Source organism: Rosa chinensis, chromosome 5, assembly GCF_002994745.2.
Source record: "Rosa chinensis cultivar Old Blush chromosome 5, RchiOBHm-V2, whole genome shotgun sequence".
NCBI lineage: Eukaryota > Viridiplantae > Streptophyta > Magnoliopsida > Rosales > Rosaceae > Rosa > Rosa chinensis.
In genome coordinates, this window is record NC_037092.1 from 26,428,787 (window position 1) to 26,455,792 (window position 27,006).

At 37.9% G+C, this 27,006-nt stretch overlaps 4 protein-coding genes across 5 annotated transcripts; all 4 read left to right on the forward strand.

Moving 5' to 3' along the window:
• Positions 1–1,450: 1,450 nt before the first annotated feature.
• On the forward strand, positions 1,451–1,902 carry LOC112203534 (V-type proton ATPase 16 kDa proteolipid subunit). Its single transcript, XM_024344493.2, has one exon. The coding sequence runs from the start codon at positions 1,508–1,510 to the stop codon at positions 1,841–1,843; it is 336 nt and encodes a 111-aa protein (XP_024200261.1). The 5' UTR covers positions 1,451–1,507; the 3' UTR covers positions 1,844–1,902.
• A 4,792-nt stretch (positions 1,903–6,694) lies between these two features.
• LOC112167536 lies at positions 6,695–13,701 on the forward strand. Of its 2 annotated transcripts, XM_024304565.2 has the most exons (17): positions 6,695–6,848; positions 6,927–6,990; positions 7,140–7,248; positions 7,494–7,556; positions 7,725–7,825; positions 7,983–8,049; positions 8,145–8,216; positions 8,484–8,642; positions 9,095–9,168; positions 9,279–9,373; positions 10,056–10,163; positions 10,277–10,374; positions 11,333–11,470; positions 11,686–11,733; positions 12,176–12,290; positions 12,912–13,012; positions 13,417–13,701. In XM_024304565.2, the coding sequence occupies exons 1-17, from the start codon at positions 6,776–6,778 to the stop codon at positions 13,501–13,503; spliced, it is 1,572 nt and encodes a 523-aa protein (XP_024160333.1). In that variant the 5' UTR covers positions 6,695–6,775; the 3' UTR covers positions 13,504–13,701. The 2 variants fall into 2 exon arrangements, with proteins under 2 accessions (XP_024160333.1, XP_040362393.1); XM_040506459.1 differs by lacking the exon at positions 11,686–11,733.
• A 1,324-nt stretch (positions 13,702–15,025) lies between these two features.
• LOC112201979 (30S ribosomal protein S20, chloroplastic) lies at positions 15,026–17,290 on the forward strand. The gene is made up of 3 exons (XM_024342905.2): positions 15,026–15,244; positions 15,454–15,620; positions 16,805–17,290. The coding sequence occupies exons 1-3, from the start codon at positions 15,094–15,096 to the stop codon at positions 17,036–17,038; spliced, it is 552 nt and encodes a 183-aa protein (XP_024198673.1). The 5' UTR covers positions 15,026–15,093; the 3' UTR covers positions 17,039–17,290.
• A 989-nt stretch (positions 17,291–18,279) lies between these two features.
• LOC112201761 (NAC domain-containing protein 6-like) lies at positions 18,280–19,504 on the forward strand. Its single transcript, XM_040505784.1, has 2 exons — positions 18,280–18,948; positions 19,022–19,504. Exons 1-2 carry the CDS (start codon positions 18,280–18,282, stop codon positions 19,502–19,504), a joined length of 1,152 nt encoding a protein of 383 aa, XP_040361718.1.
• Positions 19,505–27,006: the final 7,502 nt, after the last annotated feature.

Below are 27,006 nucleotides of genomic sequence, written 5' to 3' on the forward strand. Positions count from 1 at the left end.
AGTCTGTGGACATGTGGTACGTAAAAATCGGAGTTTATATGCAAAAGTTTTAACCGAAAAGGTAAAGTTACTGTTCATGGTAATTTTCTATAAATAGCCGAGTTACTGTGGTAAGTTTCCATTTTTGAAAACCTACCGGCTTTTCTCTCTCCTTCCCCCTGACCCTTTCTTCCTCTTTGGTCTGGTTTCTTCTTCCTCCGATTTCTCCCTTCTCCAGCAAACCCACGAAGGAATCCGAGCACCGGCAAGCTCGCCTCCTCCTCCTTGTCACACCTGTGGTAGTGTTTTGCGGTGGCTCGGCCGAAGGAGCTCGGAATTGAGCCGCAAAGATTACTGTAGCTGAACGGAGGTTTAGTCGATTTCCGGCGATTCCGGCCACCAAACCGGCGTCGAAGGTACGGTTTTTGCCAAGGATCATGTTACCCCAAGCCTTGAGCCACGATTTGCAGTGTGGAGGTCGAATCGAAGATTTGAAATTCTGGGTTACTATTCACAATTCGGGTTCAAACTTCTCCTTAATTGTTGAGGTACTTCTAGTCATTTTCTGGATTTGTTGTAGTTGTGAAAGATGCTTAGAATGTTGAGATGATGTTGTGGATGAAATTTGGTGGCCATCGGATGTGGTGGCCGGCGGCGCTTGGGGCCCACTCGCTGCCACTGTAGATGGCGCGTGGAGGCGCATAGGGCAGGTTTTTAATTCTTGTTTTTAGCCAATTAAATCCTATCAATATTGTAGAGCTTGTATATGAGAAGTTTGGTGGAAATTGAAGGAGTTTTGTATCGATTGTGTAATTCTGAAGTTTAGGTTGTCGATCATTAGATTACGAGAATCCGGCCGTTGGATTTCTCTCGGTTCTGCCCTAGAACCTTTAAACTAATGAGTTGGTATTAAGGGTGAGGTTGAATTAAATTGGAAAAGAAATTGGAAGTTTGATTTAGGAGAATAAGATATTAGAATCGTATTTAATTGCCGAATCGATATTCACAAATTATAATTGTGTACAGGGCGATATACCGAGCTATTACTCGATGAAGGAACTCGTATGCATGATCGCCTAAATAGTACTGTGAGTGGACATTTATTTTAGGACAAAATACTGTTTACTCCCTATACTTACAGGGTTTCGACGTTTCAGTCCCTGACGTTTCAATTTCACCTAAAAACTCCGTAAACTCTCCAATTTCACCCAATTAGTCTTTACCGTCAATTCTCCGTCAAAAACTCGGTTACTTTGCTGACGTGGCATGCTTTTCACATTAAAATGACTGTTATACCCTCACTTTCTCTTTTTCTTTTCTTTTTTATTTATTTATTTTTATTTTTATTTTTTCCTCTCTCTCTCTCTCTCTTGTTTTTACCTCTTCTTCTTCCCCTCTCTCGTCTCCATCCTCATCATCACCGCCGCAGCTCTCGTCTTCTCTTGTAAGTCCCTCCCCGATCTCAGATCCCTTGATTTTACTCGTTTCTTCCTAGAACTTTGATTTAATTTCTGATCTTGCCACAGGCATGGGCGCGGCATACTGGACCACCAAGAGTGGCGTGGGCGTGGCCTCGATGGGAGTGATGCGGCAGGAGCTGGTCATGAAATCGATTGTTCCGGTGGACATGGCTGGAGTGCTTGGGATCTACGGCCTCATCATAGCTGTGATTATCAGCATCGGGATCAATCCAAAGGCTAAATCTTATTACCTGTTGGATGGATATGCTCACTTGTCCTATGTCCTTACTTGTGGCCTCGCTGGACTTTCCACCGTCGTCATCCCCCTTTCCCTCCTCCGATTCTCAACCTTCACCGTCGCCGGCGCTCTTGGGAGTTCGAAACAATCTTGCGGAATTGGGTAGGAGCTTCAAGACAGGCCTCTCGTTTCTCTCCATCGCCGAAATCTCCAAATTGGCTTCTAACTTGATGCCAGTTTGGAACGGAGCTTTCGGAAGAAGACGGCGGCGGTTCCGTGCCAAGAATTACCAATGAAATTCTCAGCTTCATCGCTCAGATTTTGAAGCTTTCGAATAATTGGACCCGCTTTCCTATACCACTGGACCACCATGGTAAAATTTCTCATCAACATTTTGTATTTGTGTAGTCGAAGACTGTATAGTTCATCTTTCAAGTTGATTGCAGTTTGGGTTTACTTATTTTGTTTGATTTTGTTTTTGAAGTTGTGGATTGTGAGTTTAGAAGTTAGAGTTGATTTCATTTGAATCATGTTGTGGTCGCGTGCAATATGAACAATTTGAGATGATGAATTTGCAGAAGTCGGAATGGAAGCTGAGCAGAGGGAACCTATAGCAGAAGAACTGGAAGGAGATGGCCGACATCGTGGGTAGCAGAGAGAACTATGGCAAAACCCTCTAAAACTGATTCAGTGCAAGATACTTTAAATTTCAATTCTTTGTGGTTTTCAGGTATATATGTTGGTGGTTGAAGTTTGAATCAGGGATTTAATTGAATATGAATAAGTTCTTGTGAGATTGATGCTACGTCAGTAAGACTCTATTTGTTTTCTCTGATTTGCTAGTTTGCTTGTTTTGTTCAAATTTCGTCTCGGGAAAGAGACTGGGTTCATGTTGGTTGTGGATATTTGTTAAATAGTAATTGGGATGTGTGGGATTTGAATTGATGGTAGTATAAGCTTTGCTTTTTCCTCCCGTTGGTTTCGCCTTCTGGGTAAATGAGTTTTGCATGAACAACCAAGAGCAGGGACGTGGAGGAAGAAAAGGCTGAAGAGGAGGGACACGGAGGAAGAAGAACAGGTAAAAAGAAAAGAGAAGGAGAGTTTTTTTTTTTTTTTATCAGTGAGGGTATAACAGTCATTTTAATGTGAAAAGCATGCCACGTTAGCAAAGTAACTGAGTTTTTGACGGAGAATTGACGGTAAGGACTAATTGGGTGAAATTGGAGAGTTTAGGGAGTTTTTAGGTGAAATTGAAACGTCAGGGACTGAAACGTCGAAACCCTATAAGTATAGGGAGTAAACAGTATTTTGTCATTTATTTTAAATTAATTGTGCATGCAGTATATTATTATTTTCTAATTGAGGTTTAATTTATTATTTGAATTATTAAGTTTTATGATTTTATAAACTCTGGTTTATTGAGATTTATTTATGAATTACGAGGTTAGAGTTGAAACTCCTTCCCGAGGGCTTTTAGTAGATTTTCGAGATAGTTAGTTATAAGTTATTGAGTTGAGAAATGATTTCGGGAAGTGTTCGATTAAGAAAATATTATGAGAATTATATTGATTTCGAATATCGATTTATATGATGATATACGAATACGAATGATTTATCAAATATTAGAGCACGATGGAATTATTGAGATTTTTTGAGTTTTGAGTTCCGCACTTATCAGCTTTGAAGTTACATTGAGAATTCTTTCCGAAAGCATTTATTGATTTATCGAGTATGAGATTTATGCTTTCGAGGATTTATTGAGATATTGAGGTTTGAGTTATCGAGATATTCCTGAGTTATGCTTTCGATGAATTATTGAGGATTTAGTGAATTAATATCGAGTTCTTTCCGAAAGCAATTGCCTTAAAGTGATTGAATCCAGTTTATTGAGGAGGTAAATAAGTCAACGCATGCATGCTTTACCTGATCAGCAGTCCCTTCCAGGTAATAGTCTGGGCGGCAGTCCCCTCAAGACAATATTCTGGTCGGCAGTCCCCTCCAGAATATTCCGGTCGGCAGTCCCCTCCGATGCGTCATCTGGTCGGCAGTCCCCTCCAGATGATATGAGCTAGTTAGTCGGCAATCCCTTCTAACTACCTATGGTTAGTCGGCAGTCCCCTCTAACCATCACCTCCTCGTCTGGTCTGCAGTCCCCTCTGATGCGTCACTGGTCGACAGTTCCCTCCAGGTGGCATGAGATGGCTAATCGGCAGTCCCCTTTAGTCATCGTCCATTTTGAGATATGAGTAATTTAACGAGATGTTTGAAATATCATTATGTATTTGAGGGATTTGAGATCTTAAAGAGATTTCGAGATGTTCTATTTTACGTGATTGAGATTTCAGTAAAGAGAAGGATTAAGAGTGTTTTTAAGATCTTACTGCATGCTTGGTTTTTAAGAGGATAATTTGGGAAAGCACTAAATCTTATAATTATTTTCTTTCGAGATTGGTTATTTTTCGTCCACTCACTCTAACGGTTTTTAAATGCTTTTCCTCTGGGCCTTTCGGTTTCAAATGCCCAGTTTGCAGGCCAGATTAGAGTGAGGTCGAGCGTACATGGAGTTGAGGCATAGTCGACAACATGGCTTATTCGTTTGCCTTTGAATTAGGTTTTCCTTGTTTACCTTTCTATTAGAATTGCTCTGATTACCTGTGGGTTTAATGTTATTCAAGTTGCGTTTTGTGTTATGTGAATTGGACGATGTTGTGTTTGGGGAGCAGGATGGCTCCAGGAGAATAAGGATGAGTGATTTAGAAGTGTAAATTTCATTTCTACAGGTTTTGGGTAGTCTATTTTAGGGGAGGTTCTGCAAATTTTTGGAAGAATTTCTTCTAAGGTGGACCCGTAGGGCCCACTTCGGATTTCAAGGTGAAATCCGGGGCGGGTCCTGTCACGCAAGGTTTCTCACAACGGCCTGGAATTGACTATGAGGAGACATATTCTCCCGTAATGGACGTTATAACGTTCCGCTACTTAGTTGGTTTGGTAGTTTCCGAAGGACTAGAAATGCTGCTCATGGATGTGGTTGCTGCATATCTTTATGGGGATCTTAATTCAGAGATATATATGAAAGTGCCTAATGGCCGGCCTTACATTACCCAAGTCAATTGACTCTAAACCACGGAGTGCGTATGCAATTAGATTGAAACACTCACTTTACAGATTGAAACAATCTGGGCGGATGTGGTATACCCGTCCAAGTGACCACTTGATTGGGAAGGGATATAAGAAAGATGAATTATACCCCTGAGTATTCATAAAGAAAACAAGTTCCGGATTTGCAGTTGTAGCTGTATATGTCGATGATATGAACATAATAGGTACTCTTGATGAAATAAGAGAAACCGTAAGTTACTTGAAATCTGAATTTGAGATGAAGGATCTTGGGAAAACTCGATTCTGTCTAGGCCTTGAACTAGAACACCGAGTTTGTGGAATACTAATCCACCAGGCTGTGTATGTCCAAAAGTCAGGTGATTTAACATGGACAAAGTGCATCTTGCTAGCACTCCCATAATCGGTTGAAGTTTGGATGCAAGGAAATATCCATTTCGTCCAAAGGAAGATGACGAAGAGGTGTTGGGAGCTGAAATTCCCTATCTAAATGCAATAGGCGCATTATTGTACTTAGCCCAATGTGCTCGACCAGACATTGTATTTTCAGTGAACTTGTTAGCTAGATTTAGCTCAGCGCCAACGCAGCGTCACTGGAATGGTATCAAGAACATTTTCCGATACCTAAAAGGAACCATTAACTTGAGACTGTTCTTTCCCTACAGAGGGACAAGAGGGTCCGCAGATGGAACTGCAATCCCTAAAGGAAATGTTGATGGCGAAAGCGCCACTCACTACTCCGAAACACCAAATGACTTTTTGGTTGGTTTTGCTGATGCTGGGTACCTCTCTGACCCACATAAATGGCGTTCCCAAACTGGTTATGTATTTACCATTGGGAACAAGGCGATATCTTGGAGATCAACCAAGCAAACCCTTGTGGCTACCGATCATTGCTCTACATGAGGTGGTTCGTGAGTGTATATGGTTAAGAGCTATCATTACACATATTCGAGGGACTAGTGGTTTGAGTTCTACCACTGAAGAGCCTGCTTGCATTTATAAAGATAATGCAGCTTGCATCGAACAGATGAAGCTAGGATATATCAATGGTGATAATACAAAACACATATCGCCAAAGTTTTCCTACAATCAGCAACAACAGACCCTCCTCAAGATTCAAGTGAATCAAGTAAGGTCTGAGGAGAATGTGGCAGATTTGTTCACCAAATCACTGCCTAAGGCCACATTTGAGAAACATAGGATTGTGAAGACTTTCCAAGCTTCCTTGATTAATGTAAGGATCAGGGGGAGGTGTAGACGTCAGGGGGAGTCTAACACACACATGTCATCCTCAAATGTAAAATGTGCGTTGTGCTCTTTTCTTCTGACCAAGGTGTATTTTTTGTCCCACATGGTTTTTATTGTTACTTGGCAAGGTTTTTAGTGAGACAACAGCTTATGCACCATTTCGTCTTTGACTTGGCACAAGGGGGAGTGTTAAAGGAAAAACATATTATGTGCCTTCGTCAAAGCGACTGACGGAGAGAGAATCAAGGTATCAGCGATTACCATCAATAAGCACAATTACAGATCAATCAGCATTTAATGTCATCATTGTAATTGATATTTCCGTTGTAATTCTCTCCCTATATAAAGAGACTATGAAATGAAATGAGGAGACCAATTCCAATTCTCAATTTACTTTTACAAAAAAAAAAACAAAGTAGCGGACCAGCAGCTCTCCGATGCAAATTGACATAGAGTTCATTGGAGCAGTCAAGGTGATCCGGTCCCATGAACACTTATATATACGTCTGGGCCATTGGCGGAAAGAACATTTGGGCCATCTGTGCCTTACTTTGCTGGACTCCACATCTTGACCCAATCCACAAAATCACCGACGCGTGTCATTTGCAGGTGTCTTGCTGCCTACTCAACGCGTGTTAATGCCCATTGCTGCACCGCTCTCTCTCTCTTTCTCTCTCTCTCTTTCACACAGACACGCAGTGTACGTTCAGTGCGAGTGAGTGTTTAGGCTATGGAGGAAGAATTCTCGGTCGACGATCCAGCTCAGCTTCTCGAAGCTGCTTCAGAGTTCGCAAACTATCCCGGTAAACTATTTCCGATCGGTCACTTCTCTATTTCAATTTCATCAACTTCTTTGAACTAACACCATTCTCTTCTTCCAGGAGTTCAAACCGACGCTTCAGCCAAGGAATTTCTGGACCGCTTCCCTCTTCCTGTCATCCTCAAGTAACCTTCTTTGCTTTCGAATTTCTTTTTATTTCAATTTCGTCTGGTTTTCGGTTTCGATTTTTGTTCTCTGTGTTTGTGTATGGCGGAATTTGTGTAGTGATATTGTCTGGGAAAGTTTGTGGAGTGATTATGTTTCTTGCTTGCAGTGCTTTACAGACGAAAGCCGATGTGCCTGGTTTAGAAAATACCTTGGTTGCTGTTTTGGAATGTATTTTCAAAACAAGATATGGTGCTTCTCTCATCCCACAGTATATGGTATGCCTGCATTTTGGAGCGAACTGATTAGTTATTGCTTATGATCATTCAGCTTACTTTCTTGTGGAAAATGATGCCGGGGTTTTACTGAATTCGATTAAAATTTAACTAGTACTTATCGGTGAACATTGGAATGCCAGACCTCTTAAAAGAATTTAATACTCGAAGAGGCTTAATCTTCACTAAAGAGGAAGAAACATTTGTATATAGAATGTCTTGAGCATTTCTCTTTGGTTTTCCTTCAGCCTTTCATACAAGTTGGTCTGACGGCAGATTCTCAGAAAGTCAAATCTCTAGCTTGTAAAACGGTATGTATCATTATTCGTTATGCATCTTTGCTTTATGATGATATCTCTTTAGTTCTGTATGTTGTGGCATATTGCTTTCCATCTGTTTCTTGGGTGTCTTGGCTAGGAATTAATGTAATATAGTGTATTTCAAGTTATTTAGTCTGACATCTTAAATGGCACATTTAGGTTACTCGCCTTCTCGAAAGTGTGAATGGAGATGCTGTTTCTGCACATCTTATAATTGACAACAATATATATCCTCTATTGCTTGATTGCCTCATCAATGGGTAAGTTTCAATATTTTTATTGTTTGATCAAAACTTGGTTTTGTTATTGTTTGATAAGAATCTATTTGGGTCAAATTGCTTCTACCGACTCCTATCTTATTTTTGTAAGTTACTTCATGGATATATATTTCTGACAATGTTTCTTTTTAATATGTAGAAATGAACAAGTTACAACTGTAGCAACTGAAGCAATAAAGAATATAGCTGGTAGTCCAGCAGGCATAGTATGATTATAGCATTTTTTGAGCTACTTATTAAATGTTCTTACATTGATTATGGTCTGTGATAGCATATTGAAATCCTTTGCTGTCATGTGTAGGATATTGTTTTCCCAGCTAATACCAATGAAGCTACACATCTTGGAAAGTTAGCATCTGAATGCTCACCACTGGTAGGGTGATTGGTACTTTGTGATTTTACACATAATTAGACATTGTAAAAGTAGTTACAATTATGTTCTGTTTTTCCGGATTAATAAGAATTTGGGATATTTTTGTTGTCTTAAATTCTTAGATAGATTTGTCTCAGTTACTTGAGTCTAAATTTGTTTCTACGCATTTAGGGTCTTTGTACAAACTTCCATGATCTATTCTGATCTTAGTCATGTATTTTCTCTGCTCAACTTTTCCTTATCCTAAATCATATTAATGTTTTTCAGGGACGGGTTCGAATTTTGGCTTTAATTGTGAAGTTATTCTCTGTCTCCCCCCATGTGGCATCAGTGGTTTCAAAGTCAAATCTACTTAGACTTTTCGAAGCAGAAATTAACTCCAATGATACCCTTGCAACCTTAAATGTTATGGAGCTTTTGTATGAGGTTGGTCATTGATTATCTACAGTCCCCCTCCTCCCTCTCACTCTCTTTCTGGAGATGCAGTGCACACAATTCACATGCCATTCTTTGAAGCTTTCTCTCTCTTAAGTTGCTATATTGGTGGTGCATTCCATTTTTTCCCTGCAAGCTTTGTATGCTTGTATGTAGAATTCAGCAGTCTGATATGAATAAAATTTGAATATGCAGATGGGAAATAGAGAAGGTCCACAAAAATATTCTAGGACTAATAAGTAGGACAAGTATGAAAGAAAAATGGCTCTTGCTTTTTATTGATTATTTCTGATTAAATGTTATTTTCAAATACATAATTTTGTTTTAAAATTGGTAGACAATTTCAAACTTCTGTGATCTTGTTTTTGTTTTGAGTCTCTTTTCCTCGATAGTTATCTTTGTGGGATTTAAATCTTGATTTTACATGTTATCAAATGATGAAGTTATCAGAGATCAAGCATGGTAGAGTTTTTTTGTCAACAAGCACCCTTCTGCAGCTGCTTAGTTCTATAATAAGGTATATAGTTGTGCCGAATATGCTCTTATTATCAATTTCATTTTATATCATTTTAACTTCTTAGAAACTATGATAGACACAATATTACAGCTCACTTGTATGCATTTTAGCAACCAGTCAATGGACTCAATTCTAAAATCAAGGGCGATGATGATCAGTGGAAGACTGCTGTCAAATGAGAATTACATTTTGTCTGATGAATCCAGTAAGATTTACATTTATTCTCTAGTGTTACAAATGATTGGGGACTCTTAATTTGAAGAATTGCCATTTACATCATTTCCAGAGAAGTGATTTTCTCTTTGAAATACTATAAACTGTTGTATTCTCTTTAAAATAAGATTCACTTAAGCCTTTTGCCTTTAGCATTATGACTCATTAAAAGCCTGTATACATGTCCTAGAAGAACAATTCATTTTTACTTCACCCCTACACTTTTAAGGCACTTATTATACCATTTTCTGGCCCAGAGAGAAAGAAGCACAAATGCTCCGTTAGTTGACACTTAAAGATGATGTAATGCTCTTTTGATAACTTCTGTTGGCCAGCTTGTTTGCTTGGTAATTTTCCACCTGAGTAAAGATGCTTGAAATTCACTAGTTGCAATTTCCCCCAACTGTCGGTAGTAGGTTGAAATAGCCACACTAACATAATCTTTTTACCACACCTTATGCAACTTGAATATGTTTACCATGCTGGATTGAGTCTAATGCATTCTATATAGTTGCTTTATTTTTCTGCATGCAATTTATTCTCTTTGGAACATGTTGAGAATATCAAATAAAGGATAATTTTATAGGCTAAATGTTAGAGATTTGTTATTTCTGAATAATGATATAATTGTTAAATTCTTAGGAAGAGTAGTAAGTGATTGCTTGATTTTGCAGGCGCGAAGACTGTGGTATTTGCCATAGATAGAATACTTAGTTCATCAGAAACTCATGATACAGATGAATGTGAATCTGCTCTTGAAGCTCTGGGTCAAATAGGGTCATGTAAGTATGCACTACTTGCTGTACTCTTGGAAATCAGATTCTATAGTGTGGAACAAATCTATGTGTTCCTTAAGAACTCAATACTGATAGCTATTATTTCTGGGTGCTCTTAGCAATGCAAGGAGCGCAATTGCTACTGTCAAGCTCACCACCAGCTGCAAGACATGTTATCTATTCTTCCTTTGATAGGCAGGGACACGGTAGACAACTGGTCAGTGCATCTACTCTTTTTACCACTGTGTATATAGATATATTTTTTTTGTCTTTCATCCTTTGGTTGCTTTTTTTAACATCATCCTCTCTCTCTCTCTCTAACCCCGTGGTCCCTCTCCCTCCGTCCCCTCTTTCTGTTCCTTATTCTGTATAAATTTGCCAATTGATTCAGTTTGAAAGGTTCTGCCAAGTGTGTGTGTGTGTGTGTGGCTGTCTGGCAATTACTAGTGAATTTGGCTTCGGCTAACCTTTTATTCTTGGATCCTTGATTGAAATACTCCCACAGTGATAACTAATTTAGCAACCTATTAGTCTTTATCATCAATATATTTATGCATAAAAGTAGAGAGGAGAATAAGTAGTCGTTGAAATAAGGTATTGGTCATGTTTTACACCTCTCCAAAAAAGTAATGCAAGGTTATGAACGCTTAAAGATAGCGAGTGAGGAATAAGCTATATTATGATTCCTGTTGGCTGTTGACAATGAAATAGCTGATTACTAGTTAAAATAAAGATGGGGGAGTGTCATAGTTAAAAGCTAAACGATTTGAATTATACCCAGTATTTATGAGGGCCACATATGTCTCGTGTTTTATTGACTCTACAGAACTTGTGCCGTCCTTAGGTACAGAGAGTATATCATCTTTGTTTCTGCTACACATTCATGTCTCATACAGAGCTTCTTTAATCTCTTGGAGCTCGATTTCATTCATCGATGTATCCACTATTCCGCTGACTTTTTTCTTTGCCAAAATAAGATGAATATTTGGATTGTAAAGTGGGGAATCTATGATGTTTCCTAATAGTATACCTAGTACAGTTTTATCTTTTTTTTTATATTTTGTATTTTTTGTACTTTGTGCAATTCTTGATGATGATCAGAGATAGTACCCGTTGTGCTTTACCTTGTCTGACACTTCTTTGATGTTCAATTTTTATTTTTATGGCAAATACAGGCTGCCTTGCATGCCCTTGCAAACATCGCTGGAGAAACTCGTTCTGAGAACAGCATAATACTGACTAGTGATGCAGAAGAAAGCCTACGACGCTTGATTTATGAAACCGCATCCAAGAGCTCAAAGTTGACACCATCAGTAAGCAATTTTTTTTGTCCTCTCTTACTTTTTTAACCATAAGCACTGTTTGATATTATTATTCCAGTCAAGAAGCCCCTGCCGCTTGAGTGCAGGTGGCCTGTGCAAAAGTTGGTCTGTTTGATCGAGTCAAAAAGTGTCATCTATCAAATCACTTCAAGTTTATTATATTTTGATACTTGGGAGTTGTACTCAGTTCTCAATGCAATTGACAGGGTATATTCCTCTCAGTTTTCCAACAGGATCCCGAGACTCGTTTGGCGGTGAGGTTTCTAAAATCATGAATTATGGGTCTTTTTGTTTTTGTTTTTTCTTTTCCTTTAGGAATGCATCAGCTATTAAATTTTATGAACAGGGAATTAGTTTATCAACCCCAGTTAGGCCACCGTTTTTATATAATGACTACTAAACAGATATTCTAATTGGAGCTATGTGGAAGTAATTTTCAATAATGTTATATAGATCATCTGAAACTATGATATTTACTTTTACTGGACTTTCCTTTATTTGTATTGCTTTGTTATGCTAATCGCTCTTCACAACACACTACCTCTTAAAATTGTTGAAAGAACAAGGATATGCTGATGCTTCATATGTGGCAATGTAGATAGAGAATGGAAATAGAAATGACATAAAAAAGTTCACCTTACTGAAAATATAAAGATTTACCGTGTTTTGTTATTTATGGTGGATGTATTATTGCAGGGTTATAGAGTGCTGACCGGGTTGGCGGCTCGCCCATGGTGCCTCATGGAGATCTGCTCAAAGCAAGAGATAATAAATATAGTGACTGATGCCACTACTGAAACCACAAAAATAGGTCATTCTCTTTCGTAGTCCTTTTTTTTTTCCCCTTCAGTTTCCCTTTCATAGACTTTAAAACTTGTCAAGTTATCACCTTTGCCTGCAGATTGTGTGTATAGTTGCAATTCTTATAATGAAATACTGAAGTAGTTATAAATAGTAATTACATGAAATTTGGTTTTCCTTGATAAGTTGAAGCGAATCAGCGCCTTCCTAAAATGAGTGCCTTCCTCTGAAATTGCTATTAAACTGTGCTCCAGCTGATGTCACATTGACGCTGGTGTAATATTGAATTATGAAAATAAAACCAATACCTATCTGGATGAGCTGAATTTATAATTTGTGGTCACTGCACGTCTGCACTAAATGTGCTTTCAAGAGTGAAATTGACAGGATACACACCCATTTCATGACCACAGCACCAGAATCTCTTTATTTTTTCCTGTATGACAACGTAGATGTTCTATTTTTTTTCTTTGTTAATTTGAGTTGTATATTTCAAAATTTACCAGATCATATGTTTTCTGGTTCTCTTTTGGACTCAAATTACTGCTCCTCTCTTCTTCTCGATTCCGAAAGTCAACTGTGTGAAATAATTTTCTTCAAACTAATATTATAAACGAAACTTTTTGTTCAGGCATGGAAGCAAGATATAATTGTTGCAAGGCTATCCATACGGCTTTTAACATGTCAAGTAAGCTTTCAAGCGACCCAGCGCTTGGTGGGATTGCGGCAAAGGTCAGCTCTATACTAATCACTTTTCATTCCTTTTGCTTAAATAAGAGTGGGAAAAGTTTTCTGGATCCCTAACTAATTTAGTTCGGCCAGTCAGACCTAACACATACAAGCTGGAGCATAAATCATGTTACAAATATATAATTTGATCCATGTATTCTAGTTAGGAGTCTTCTGTATATGTGGATTGGCTTATGTGGGTTAGAGTTGCTAAGCCATCAAAAGGAATTATAGCAGAACAGAAAACTAAAATTGCTAAAATAATTGGTCATTAAATGCAAATAATTGTTCTTTCTTTATAACCTATATAAGAATCAGTCTTTCTAATCTTCTGTAAGCAACCAATCAATTGAATCGGTTTATGCTGCCTTGTGTATTTTCTCTTATTCCTCCCTTATTACATGCAGTTGCATGAAGCTGTGAGACTGGGTCCCTATCTTGCTAGAAAGCATCATGAAGCTCAACCGACAGTGGTGACAGCCGACAGATTCTAGATTAACATCAGCAACTTTGTGCAGCTTGCAGTTACTTTTAACTCCTGTTGTATACAAAAGTTTGTTCAAACAGCTAGTCTGCAATGAAATGCACTTTTAGGTTACTTGAAATGCAAGTGAATGGATTTTGAAAAAGAATGTGACAATTTAACTTTGGATTGCTTTTTTAGATATTATTTGGTTTAGACCTTGTAGGCAGCTGCAATGTTACCCTACCAAATTTTGACTACTATCAGCAGCAGATGTTCCTGTGCTTTAAATTTCCAATGCATCTGTGACGGTGTGTGGTTGAGAATTTGCGTTCTGACTCATTCCTTTAAAGAACAAATTAGCTCTCATCTGCCCAGTTCATTTATGACCAGATATTCCTGGATTCAGTATTCCTCTAAGACGTGTTTTGTTTACAACAAATTTAGTTGGAAATAGACCGCGGCTATCGAATTGCCAAACTCTCGATAAGGTTGAAGACAGTTGTGATCTATTTATCTCGTGTATTTGAATCAGTTGTCGTTGCCATAGGCGGAGAGGCTCAAGATCTCATACTTTGCCGTGCAAAGGCTTCAAATGCGTAATGTGATAAGTAACAGTGGTAGTCTCCAGTCAATTTGATGTGATTGATACACAACTAAAGCCCAGAAAACCCAAGATCCTTATTTTTACGTCAATCAGCAGTTGACCCCTTGCTGCCATTTCGTGCTTCTTGTCATGTTGGTAAAAGGCTGTGGACTCGGGTATTTCAATACAGTAGGGACGTTGAGTTAGCCCTTTGCTGTACGGCTTTTTTAAAATTATGTATCCCAGGCTCAACCTCACGGTCATTATTATAAGGGGTGATAGTAGAGGTTACATTGAAATGTTGTTCAATACAATATATTGAATATAAGCGTCAAGGCGGCTCATCCTCGAAAGACTCTGATTAGGATTGCAGTCTCTCAATCGACGAATCACAGTCATACGACCTAGTCAAGAGTGAACTAACCTCTTTTGCAACGATTCTTTCCGCTGCTAGGCAAGGCTCCCATGAGGCAATACGAGAGAAAAAATCCTTCAGAGCAAACTCGAGTCTCTTTTTTCAATGCAAAATGATCAATGGCTAATCTAGAAATATGACAAGGCGCTTTCATTTTGCCATTGCACATAACCAAATGGTAATATAAACTTCTTCTTTTAAGCTTTTATCGAGTGATGTTTCGAATTTAATTTGTTCAGAAAATCAATTCAGTCCCGTCATTTTACCCATAGGTGGTCGAGTTGGTAAGAGCCTCTAGGTGTGGAACTCTCATACCCGGGTTCGAATCTCGCCGACGCTTATTGGAGTTAAATCCCAATATATTCTTGGTGGCCAGAGGGGAGGAAGCGTTCTGACAAGATCCTCCGAGCACGGATTAGTCTCTGATCCTAGGAAGCCTTTGAGGAGCGTGTGATTGAACAATAAAAAATAAAAAAGGGAATTGCACGTTATCCAACTCCATCGCAGGGACAGAAGAGGAATTCCATATCCCAGTGGATAAAATCACAGGCAGCAACAACACTCACAGTACAGAGCTCCAAATTTTTGAGGGGGAGAGAGAGAGAGAGACACACTCAGAGATGGCTCTTCATTGCCTATCTTCTTCCTGCTTAGCCCTTCCTTCCAAATTCGGCAACCTTTCCCTCAATGGCCCTTGTACTTCCTCAGCTTCCACCCATTTCCCTTCCCTCTCTTTCTCCGCTAACCTCTCTCACGATTTCTTCTCCCAAGGTAAAATCAATGCTCTCAATTTCGTGTTCATGCAAAGTTCGAAACTTTCTCATATATTGGGTCTTCAAGATATAGAAAGACCCACCTGCACTGACCCTTCAAGTGTAAATTAAGCACATTTGGGTGGAGGGTTTCGCTGTTTCTGGTCTAAAGTTTTGGTTTTTTTTTCTGACCAGTTGTTAATTCAGATTGGAATTTTCAATTTGCAGGGTATTTGTGTGTGAGCCCAAGTCAGAGGTCAGTTCGTCGCTCTGTGGTTTGTGAGGCAGCTCCAACCAAAAAGCCTGATTCTGCTGAAAAGAGAGCTCGCCAGGCTGAGAAAAGGCGCATTTACAACAAGTCCAGAAAGTCTGAAATCAAAACCAGGATGAAGAAGGTCATTTCTTATCATATTTACATTCTCTGTGAAGTAAATTTATTCGGATTTTTTTTTTTTTTTTTGTGAATATGTGAAGATGCTATGACTTCTGAGTTCGATGAATTCTTATAAAATCACTACCATTTCATTAGATACTAACTTATCAGTTGCTTTGTTAGCTGTTTTTCTTTTTTTGTGTGTGTAACATTGGTGTGGTTGTGTGAGGAATGATGTTATATCGAGTCTGTTGACCTTTTGATGTTCAGAGGATGCTTTGTAAAGTCACTTGGAGATTTACTACTACAATGTGACACATACTCTATATTTAGGTTACTTCTTTGTTTTTTTTTTTGGGAGCTTAAATTCTGGACATTAGTATTAAGTTCTATGAGCTATTGCTGAGTTAGTATAGAAGAAAAAAAATGTGTGAATCAGGATGTAGGGTGCTGTCGCTTTTATGATGAATCGTTTTCTGTTAGATAAGAATAACTGCACTTCATTCAAAGATCTTCTTGTACTCTTTTGTTCCTGTAAGTTGGTAATTGTTATTTGATGAGCCTCAAAAAATTGAGGAGAAAGAAGTTTATGTTCATTCTTTTGTTTCAGACTCCTATACTAAGTGGTGGGTTTCACTCTGACACTGGCATATCGATATATTAGAGGATTACGTGTGCTACACAATAGTTATCGTGCATCAGTTAATATGTAGGAATGACCTTTGTGCTTTTCATCACTATAACCTTTCCTGATTCATGGCATGACTTGGCTTTTCACTTTATCTGAGATATTGGCTCAATGGTTGTTGGTTGTTTGATCTATTCAGCCACTTAAAAGTGATATCTGTCTGTTACTATGCATGTTGTTTTCTAGTCTTTTTTTGTGGTCAGATGTTTGCACGCTGAATTGTTCAAAATGTGTATATATGAATGTTGAGAGAGGATATGCCATCTCAACACATGGTTAGTAATAATTGTTAACAGTTCAGTTGGATAGGAATACTGATTTGTCACGTTTAATTAGTTGATGACCGTCGTGTAATATGCCTAGTTGCAAAATAATTTTGTATTTCCACATAATTGATGTGGATCTCTTTAGTGATGTTACTAGCGAGGAAATGAATATATTAGTATTGCAGGAGTTCATTTTTCTAAATTCATGATTCATGAACACCAATGATTTGATTTCTTGACTACCTTTTCCAGGTTTTGGAAGCTTTAGACGTGCTCAAGAAGAAACCAGATGCTCAGGCTGAAGAAGTTCTTTCAATTGAGAAGCTTATCGGCGAGGCATACTCCATCATTGACAAAGCAGTGAAGGTTGGAACATTGCATAGGAATACTGGAGCACGCAGAAAGTCTCGATTGGCCAGAAGAAAGAAGGCTGTAGAGATCCAAAAAGGCTGGTATACCCCGGCAGATTCTGAAGTCACTGCCTGAGGGAACAAAACCCCTTTGTTGGGTCATATTCTTTTGTTTCCTTACTGTTAAATTTCTTTTGTAATGTATGCTATCTTTCCTTTCAATCTCTGTATCTTTCCATATATATTGTACAACTGTAGTCTTCGTTCTTTTGGTATTCAAAATGTTGATGAGCCAAATAGTGTCTATTGATTTTTGCTGCAAAAGCACATTTCGGATAGAAGGGAGATTAAAGAAGAAAAATGTAACAAGCTAGAGAGAGAAACAGCAGTGGTTTACTTGATTAACAATTTTAGCTTAATGGCTTGTGCATATAACAGTTGGATGTACTGCATTGCATTATTTTTTTACTCACAAAGAAATCCATCACAGTAACAAGTAATAACATGCGTTCGACTTCGATCAAGTCTCTTATACATGTACTGCATTAAATTTTATTCGAACTTAGAAAATGACCGGAGCTACAATGAGGCTTTAGTTTTGGTTGGTTAGGTCTAAATCAACGCTTCACTAGGAGAAGAGGTTTGGTTCTTGATTCTGTCTTTCAGCATCTAGGTGTAGCAGCTAAGTTGCTGAAAAGCTCGATGGAACCAATTCTTCTTTGTACGTAGTTGTAGATGCAGCTGTAGTACTAGTAGCCGTAGTTTTGCCAGTAGCTACCATAGACTACAATGCAATAGATTCCATGGTTCACATGCCCATCAGATTCGTCATGAACTTCTGGAAGTGCTCCATGTTAAGAAATAGCAGTTGCTTTTTTCTTGCGCCAGGTGTAACAGATCTCTACAATTTTTCCCTCATATTCTCTCTACATTCTTACTTCCTAGTTCCTACCACCAAGTTTCAAGTTTATAATACTATTATGTTTTTTTTCATTGTATATGTATATTACAGGTAAAAAATTTAGATGCGAAAATATGAAAAGGTGCAGTGAGTAAATTGTAGGGGTGTTACTACCCTCACTCAAATAATTAACACTAGTATAAGTGATTTTGAAAAGAGGGAAATCCTTACTGACCTAAAAAAATTCATTACTTAATGAAGGATTTTTTTTTCTAAATATCAGTTGGAAATCTGATTGGTCCGCCTAATCACCCCTAGTAAGTCGGTTCTGCTTGCTTTGTACGCAATTAGTTTCCATAAATCCATCCTCCCAAACCCTAGTCAGTAACATAGTCTCTAAATTACATCGCAGCAGTGTTCTCGTACGCTTAGGGCAAAAGCAATTCTTTTAGCAGCAAAAGAATTAGGTCTTTTTCATGGAGGGTGGTGGTATGCTTCTTCCAGGCCAACGGTTTTGCCCCATGGAAGATGAGCTACTCATGTTCTACCTTAAGCCTAAGGTGAACGGGATGGAAGTGCCCGGCAACGAAGACGTCATCTGCGAGATGGATCTTTACGGTGACCAAGATCCTTGGAAAATATGGGAAAGATTCGAAGCAAGAAGAGCCAACAACTTGAGGAGGAAAAAAGATCTCTACTTCTTCACCCAAAAGAAGAAGAAGACTGCAAGAAGCTCACGTGCAAGCCGAACAGTTGGGAGTGGCGGTACCTGGAAAGGCCAAAACGCAGCCAAGGAGATATATCTTCTTGATCAGAAGCAGCAGCCAACATCTACTCTTCTTGGTTTCAAGAAAACCTACACCTACAAGAACAAGGGGTCTGTGCATCATGGTTGCTGGATCATGTATGAGTTTGAACTTGATAAGTCACAACTCCTGCACAAGAAACAAGTAAACAAGAATGAATACGTTCTTTGTTTGCTTAGGAAGAATGATGTACTACCGGAAAAGAAGAGAAAAAGGCAAGAAGAAGAGGAGATGCTAGAAGATTATGTCGAGGACGGCAGTGGAGATAACATCGATCCTGAATCCGTTATTGAGGAGCCGCAAGAGAAACGGCAGCGTCTTCTACCATGCACTGATATTGTATATTGTGCCAGCACCATTATTGGAAGCTGAACAAGAACAATTGTTGGTAAGCGACCAACAATTCTTGCAGCCAGCACCATCATTAGAAGCTGAACAAGAAGCAGTACCCACACCATTAGATGTTGAACCACTTTTCTTGCAATTCGAGGCTGATCAAGGAGCAACGCCCTTGGAGTTAGCTGAATTAGAAAAGTGGTTTGTAGCAGAATTTTATGCTGAAAATGTTGCCTCGCTAGTTGATGAGAATTCAGGACTTCAACAATTGGAATCTGAACCTCAACTAGGAGAAGAAAATCTGGAGCAGCAACTTGATACACCATTATTTGCAGCTGATGGGATGATGAGTGACCTGCACTCTCACCCAGAAGAAAATCCGGTGCAGCAAATGGGAGCTGAAGCCAATGTGGATGGAGGGAACTTGAGCGACGCTATGCTTGGTGAAAACTGGCCTATGTCTTTTTTGGAGGATCTAATGATTGATGAGCAGCCAAATACCATGGAAGTGGGAGAGTGGAATGCTGCTTATTCAGATTTTGAGTACTTTGCATTTTAGTTAACAGTTTTTCTCTTTTACATCGATATCTAAGAGAATCGATTCATGTATATTTCATGGGGTTAATCTTCAACTAATAATATGGGTGTGAGGGCCAAACCCCCCAGCTAGACTGGGTTCCAGCCCTCATTAAAAAAAAATTTGTCTCCTTCACATGAAAATACAATATCTGACCAATATATAGGCTGAGGATAAAACACGATGTGGAACCATGGATTCATTACCATTGTTCTGCAGTGTAAAATAGAATACAGTGGTACTATCAATTTCATTTTAGATGTCATTGCTCATTAATTGAAAGCCAAATCGTGTTCCACAAATTTACTTGTTCTCATATCGATCATACAAATTACAGATGTCTTAAACCTCTTTCAACAGAAATTCGAAACGCAAAGACATAAGAATGAAAGATTTTTTTAGTAGCAAAGACTAAATTGCGGCCAATTCTCCGGACTCCAGAGGAACCACATAGGATGCAGCTGAGTAACTTTAACTTGCAAGCACAAAATAGAGCATGTAACTGATATCTACTTGAATGATCACATCAAGTATACTAGTACAGTCATTCTTATTGGATCCTCTTCTAGTCTACGATTTCTAGACCATTCTTATTGGATCCGCTTCTAGTCTGTTTAATTTTTGGTTTTCGTCCCGACTACAGCAATAGGAGGAGCACCTTCTGCAGCCTTTCCTTTGGCCGCTGCCTTTGCATCAGTAACTGCTATGTTTTCACTCTCTTTCAAGTTCATAATAGGATTTTTAAAATGTGAGAGATAGTTTGAAGAAAATTGGCAAGGAATGTATTACATTTTATATATAGGGTATGGAGAAGAGAATACAGTTAATAGGTTAGTTTAATCCTATATATAGTGATGTGTTTATTGTGTTATACATCATAACATATGTATGTAGAGGAACGAGAGTTGTTGCGAAATGTTTACATTCTCCACTTTGGGAAAAATCATGAACCAAATATGTATGAAGGGTAAATATGATGTAATACACCGTGCTTGTCTTATGTATAGATGCGGCACTTACTATACTGCCTTCATTGACAAAAGCCACCACATGAGTTATGTAACCAGATAGTTAACCCCTAGTCGTAGACTCGTAGTAGTGGTACTAGCTACTTGTCACAGGACGTTCCTTTACCTTGGACTTTTAGAGTCATAAATATAATCCATCCCAGTTAATTAACAAGAGGATCAGGTTCATGATCACCACATATATAACTCATTCGTTATGGTACTCCACATACAGGTTTAATTCGATCGATCATATTGCAGACATGAAATTGGCGACTCTAATAGTCGATCGAAGTGTTCCAAGCCAATCTAATACGATGAGGTGACATAATCGAGATATATTGGTCTGCGAAACCGTGGAGGACTCACCCATTGCAAAAGTAGACTTATCGTAGCGTGCTTACTTTGACTTTAATGCTCCGCTTAGTTAAAACTCTACGGAAAAGCCAACTCATTGATTTGGACGGAAACATCAACGTGGAATGAGTTGATTAGTGTGGAAACGTGAAGAGTCTAGATAATGAAAGACCGCTTCCTTCACATCTTTGCTAATATTATACTTTCTTTTGAGTATGTCAAGTTCAAATCTTTGCAAATAATATTTGCTCTTTGTAAATCAACTTAACAATTGATGAAGATCGTATATTTAGAGGGGAGAAAAATAGTAAGTGCTTATCGTACATGGAAACTAATATTGTGGGATTGCAATCATTGCATGATTAGTGGTAGTTTATTTACGAGTTACGACATCACAAATGATTCATAACGCATTCAAAGGTTGCAAGATGCATTAGATTTGTATCGTAGGGGATACCTTTTTATTTAGAGGTATCATCACAGACCTTTTTATTTAGATTAATGTGCAATTGCGCTAATAAGAATTGACAGTTGGATAACATTGAGTGTACTTTTTGATATTTAAAAAAAAAAGATTGATCGATTATAAATATTAAGAGTTGAGATCACTTAATGGGTGGTTGGTTACTTGCATTGCTGGTGCATAGAAGAATTTTTGTAGTATTCATCAAAATTTCTTATTATTTCATCGATCTGTAAAGTCATCTTGATAACTAACGATATCTTATGTAAATGACGTCGAGTCCACAAGTAGAAATACCTTACATGCATGCCTGACAAGCAGAAGTTAACAATCAGATTCACCATTATGACATTGACGATCGATCCTCGACTGACTCTCCTTATAGGTACATTTTTGGCACTGATCATGAGTCCACAAGTATTTGACATTGATTTTCAATAAAGAAAACATGCATGTACAGTTTACTGATTTACAAGTACCTTTGACCCCAATCCTATAGCAAACTAATTCAGCAACACTTAAAAAAATCACTGACATAGAACAACAACTTTGCATGCCTGCGTTCTTCGCCTGCGGTCTAAATCCCACACGACTTCTGGCTTGCAGAAAATGAGCTTGATCTAGTTCTAGTCTATCGGACCTCTACCTTAGACTTAATTTGCTCGTAGACTCCCTCGATCATTAACAAGAGGATCAGGCAATACATATATGATCATCACCACGTTCATAGGGTTTAGGGTTTAGGGTTTAGCGCTCAAAAAGGGAACGTATGAACTCCATTGTTTAGGGTTTGAGAGGACTTTCTGGAAATTCGGGAAGATGTATGACGATCCCCTTGGGCCAGGAACTTCTATACATGCATATATAGGTCAGTGCACAAGAGGTTTGACATATGATTATTAAAGTACCAACGGAAAGAGTCGATCAGTTGACACTAGCTATAGTGATCTAATTAAACTTTCCGTGTATAGATCTAATAATCCTATTTCACCACACTGGAGTAGATAGTTCCTGGGGCAATATGTATGAAATTAGCGGGGCTTATTTTCAGAGTCGTCTCAATTAGCTAGGATTTAGGGCAAAGTAGTTCCAAGTTTATCGTTCAACATCAAAATACGAAAAGTGATTGTGTTATGAGATCTTCATATGTCAAGCAAGCACATTGAGCTGCCGTGATATATCTTGGTCTGCACTCAACAACCCGTGCTTAAGGTGACTTCACCGAAGTCAACAAATCAAGACTCACCACAACTCACTTGACTAAATTTCACTCAATCAACCAATCACTTTAATGCTCTACTTAGTGACAAGCCCACGCTACTAGGCTCAGCACTACAAGGTGTATATTATAAGTCCTTAAAAATGACGAATTAATTCATTCTTTTCCAATGTGGGATTATAGCGAAAAATTAAAAAGATAAAGGAGACTTTGTTCGAAACTAATCAGACGATTTTCAGCTAACTAGCTAGCTTGCTATCCTTAACTGTATAAATACCCAGTCATCTTCCAGGAAGATTCTAGAAGTCATTGCCCCAGGCCCCAGAGGTTTGACATAGATTTATTAAAGTAAAAAACAGTAATGAGCTGACTTAATCACCTTTAGTTATTTCTTAATTAACTGACTTAATTGCCACCTTTGACCTAAAGCACTATGATTTTTTAAGCTACATATGGTTGTTAGTACGAGATATTTATCATAAAATCCTGGTTAAAATATTACGAAGGTCAGACCAGACCCCGCGTGTAACCAAAAACAGAGAGAAAAACTCATGGGACTTGTATTATACTAATCTGAACTTGAAGCATTACAATATGAATTTCAGATTCCTTTGACTCTGTTTCATAATAATAAATATGCTTTTTGAGTATTTTTCTTGCATGAATTTTCTAAATTTTTAAATACGTAGCATGAGCGATTGAACATAAATCAATTAGCTGAACTTAAAAGCAGATTCAAAATTAAATCAATAGCAGTACTAAAAAAAGTGATTGTATGATGAGATTGATATTCCATGTCAAGCTAGCACATTGAGCTTTTGTGATTGGTGTTTGAAATAACTCGCCTCTAGGGGCATGTGAGACCTAAAGTGAAGCTCATGAAAGGAGACTTTGCTAGAAACATGGGAAGAAACTGACGATCCTCACTGCTAGTTTGAGTCCTCTTCCCAGAAGGTTCTGTAAGTCCATGCCCATGTGGTTTGACATTGATTATTAAAGCACAAAGCAATACGTTAACTATTAAGGTAGTTTTATTTTTTTGTCTTAACTGACTTAATTGTCACCTTTGACCTAAACCACCTTGATTAATACTATCAATTTCATTTGACAGTGGTACTATCAATTTCATTTTAGATGTCAATGCTCGTTAATTGACAGCCGAATCGTGTTCCACAAATTTACTTGTTCTCAGTATCGATCATACAAATTACAGATGGCTTAAAAATCTTTCAATAGAAATTGGAAACGCAAAGACATAAGAATTAATGAAAGATTTTCGAGTAGCAAAGACAAAACTCCGGCCAGTTCTCCAGACTCCGAAAAGGAACCACATAGGATGCAGCTGAGTAACTTTAACTTGCAAGCATAAAATAGAGCATGTAACTGATATCTACTTGAATGATCACATCAAGTCTACTACTACAGTCATTTACGCCCTGATATCTCCCTGTATTTAGAAAGAGAATCTTACTGATACTGGTAGAAGATTCATATTAAAAGCAAATACTGCTACATTTCAGAGAGGCCATGTTGCATTACATGAAGATACAGTCAAAATATTGATAAATAAAAATCTGTATCAATACACTTTCATTAAACACCTATTTTGTTAGCCATCAATATCACTTTAAGAATTCAAAGGCCATACAAAACCGTCTCTTACGTGAAAGTCGGGAGATCATTGTATTGAGCGTGGAACTGGAGGAACTGTGTGAAGAAGGAAAGAATCTGGTTAGAAAGTGGAACTGGAGGAACTTTGTGAAGAAAGGAAGAATCTGGTCAGAATTGCCTGTAGTATAATTAAGTTGCTGCACTGGCACCAAGCCTCAGGACCAAGTCTACGATTGCGAGACCTTTCTTATTGGATCCTCTTCTAGTCTGTGTTTTGGTTTTCATCGCGACTACAGCAGTAGGAGGAGCACCTTCTGCAGCCTTTCCTTTGGCCGCTGCCTTTGCATCAGTAACTGCTATGTTTTCACTCTCTTTCAAGTCCATAATAGGATGTTTTAAAATGTGAGAGATAGTTTGAACTTTGAAGAACATTGGCAAGGAATGTATTACATTTATAGGGTATATATGGAGAAGAGAATACAGTTAATAGGTTAGTTTAATCCCATATATAGTGATGAGATACACATCATAACATATGTATGTAGAGGAACAAGAGTTGTTGCGAAACACTCACTTTCTCTACTTTGGAAAAAATCATGAACCAGATACGAATGAAGAGTAAATATGATGTAATACACCATGCTTGTCTTATGTATAGAATCCGCACTTACTATGTTAGTACATTGGCTTCATTGACAAAAGCCACCACATGAGTTATGTAACCAGATAGTTAACCAAACCTAGTCGTAGTCGTCTCATAGTAGTGGTACTAGCTATTTGTATCACTACGTTCATAGGGTTTACGGTTTAGGGTTTAGAGCTCAAAAAGGGTACGCATGAACTCCATTGTTTAGGGTTTGAGAGGACTCTCTGGAAATTCGGGAGGATGACAGTCACCTTCGGCCAGGAAGGTATATTGTAAGTCCTTAAAAGGAACTAACTAATTCATTCTTTTTCAATGTGGGATTACAGCCAAAAATTAAAAAGATAGAGGAGACTTTGTTCGAAACTAACTAATCAGACGATTCTCAGATAGCTAGCTATCCTCAACTGTGTGAATACATAGTTAGAGTCTGCGTCCTCTTCCAGAAGATTCTACAAGCCATTGCCCCAGGACCTAGAGGTTTGAGATTGATTTATTAAAGTAAAAACAGTAAATGAGCCGACTTACTCGCCTTTAATTATGTCTTAATTAATTGACTTAATTGTCACCTTTTGACCTAAACCACTGATTTTTTAAGCTGCATATGGTTAGTACGAGAAATATATCATAAAATCCTGGTTAAAATATTATGAAGGTCAGACCAGACCCCGCGTGTAACCAAAAACTGAGAAAAACTCAAGGGTCTTGTATATTAATCTGAACTCGAAGCATTACAATATATTTCAGATTCTTTTAACTCTTTTTCTTACTAATTAATAAATATGCTTTTCGAGTATTTTTCTTGCATCAGTTTTCTAAATTTTTAAATATGTAACATGAGCGATTGAACATAAATCAATTAGCTAAACTTAAAAGCAAATTCAGAATTAAATCAATAGAAGTACCAAAAGAGTGATTGTATGACGAGATTGAGATTCCATGTCAAGCTAGCACATTGAGATTTTTTGTGAGCAGTATTTGAAATAACTCGCCTTTAGGTGCGTGTGAGATGCAAGTATACGAGAGACTCTTGAGAGGGGACTTAATTAGAAACATGGGAAGAAACTGACGATTCTCACTGCTAGTTTGAGGAGTCCTCTTCCCAGAAGGTTCTGTAAGTCCATGCCCAAGTGGTTTGACACTGATTATTAAAGCACAAAGCAATAAGTTAACTACCTTAATTGCCTTTATTTTTTTGTCTTAACTGACTTAATTGTCACCTTTGAGCCTTTGACCTAAACCACCCTGATTAATATATTATTTTTCAGTGATGAGGGTCAGACTAAACCCCGTGTAGAAAAATTCAAAGGTCTTATAAATATATATTTATCTGAACTTGAAACATTAGCCTTGGACTTAGATAACTAATTGCGCCAGCATAGCATAAGCACAAGAAAGAACCTAGCCAATCCAAAGAGAAAAGGCCCAACAAACAAAGACAAGAACCATAAATATACACATATATATATAGATCATATCCAGAGCGAGGCATCGCTTTGAAATTTCAGAGCGAAGTTAGGGTTTAGGGTCACTTTTTGGTCGCATATCCACATCTCAACCGTTCAGTTTTTAGATACTAATGTATAGATCATCTCTGCAAAATTTCAACGAAATTGATGGTCTTTAAGGTATCTAACTCTCTTAAACCAATAGACGAACTGAATCTGTCCAACCTGAACCGTACTAGCTTTAAGGCAGTTATCAATGCCTTAATGACCATCAATTTGACTGAAATTTTGTAGAGATGATCTACTAACCTAGAAACTGAACGGTTGAGATGTGGATATGCGACCGAAAAGTGACCCTAAACCCTAACCTCGCTCTGAAATTTCAAAGCAATGCCTAGCTCGCTCTGAATAAGATCTATATATATATATATATATATAATAAAAATTAAAAAAAATTTAACTTTCATACAAATGACATAAACCCTGAAGAAAAATAAAATAAGTATTGGACTGATTTTGAGAGCTGAAACGAGGAACATATAGGCAATAGTTTGAGTTCTCCATTATAAGCTTCTCGACATTCAACTTCAACAAACATTTAGATATTTGACTTCTCGAATGACTTTTAACTTTAACACGTATTTATATTTATTTTCTTTTAACTAATTCAAGGAATAGAACTTTTAGATTTTTAAAATTAAGATTACAAATGCGTTTTTGTTTTTTACTTTTATGT

What these genes read in the sequence shown, in the direction of transcription:
- LOC112201761 (XM_040505784.1), top strand. Translation starts at nt 18,280, where the DNA reads ATGGAGGGTGGTGGTATGCTTCTTCCAGGCCAACGGTTTTGCCCCATG. An exon ending in TTCTACCATGCACTGATATT is followed by an intron (nt 18,949 to 19,021) that starts GTATATTGTGCC and finishes CAATTCTTGCAG; the next exon opens with CCAGCACCATCATTAGAAGC.
- LOC112201979 (XM_024342905.2), top strand. Translation starts at nt 15,094, where the DNA reads ATGGCTCTTCATTGCCTATCTTCTTCCTGCTTAGCCCTTCCTTCCAAA. An exon ending in TCACGATTTCTTCTCCCAAG is followed by an intron (nt 15,245 to 15,453) that starts GTAAAATCAATG and finishes TTCAATTTGCAG; the next exon opens with GGTATTTGTGTGTGAGCCCA. An exon ending in TCAAAACCAGGATGAAGAAG is followed by an intron (nt 15,621 to 16,804) that starts GTCATTTCTTAT and finishes TACCTTTTCCAG; the next exon opens with GTTTTGGAAGCTTTAGACGT.
- LOC112167536 (XM_024304565.2), top strand. Translation starts at nt 6,776, where the DNA reads ATGGAGGAAGAATTCTCGGTCGACGATCCAGCTCAGCTTCTCGAAGCT. An exon ending in AGAGTTCGCAAACTATCCCG is followed by an intron (nt 6,849 to 6,926) that starts GTAAACTATTTC and finishes CTCTTCTTCCAG; the next exon opens with GAGTTCAAACCGACGCTTCA. An exon ending in AATCTCTAGCTTGTAAAACG is followed by an intron (nt 7,557 to 7,724) that starts GTATGTATCATT and finishes TGGCACATTTAG; the next exon opens with GTTACTCGCCTTCTCGAAAG.
- LOC112203534 (XM_024344493.2), top strand. Translation starts at nt 1,508, where the DNA reads ATGGGCGCGGCATACTGGACCACCAAGAGTGGCGTGGGCGTGGCCTCG.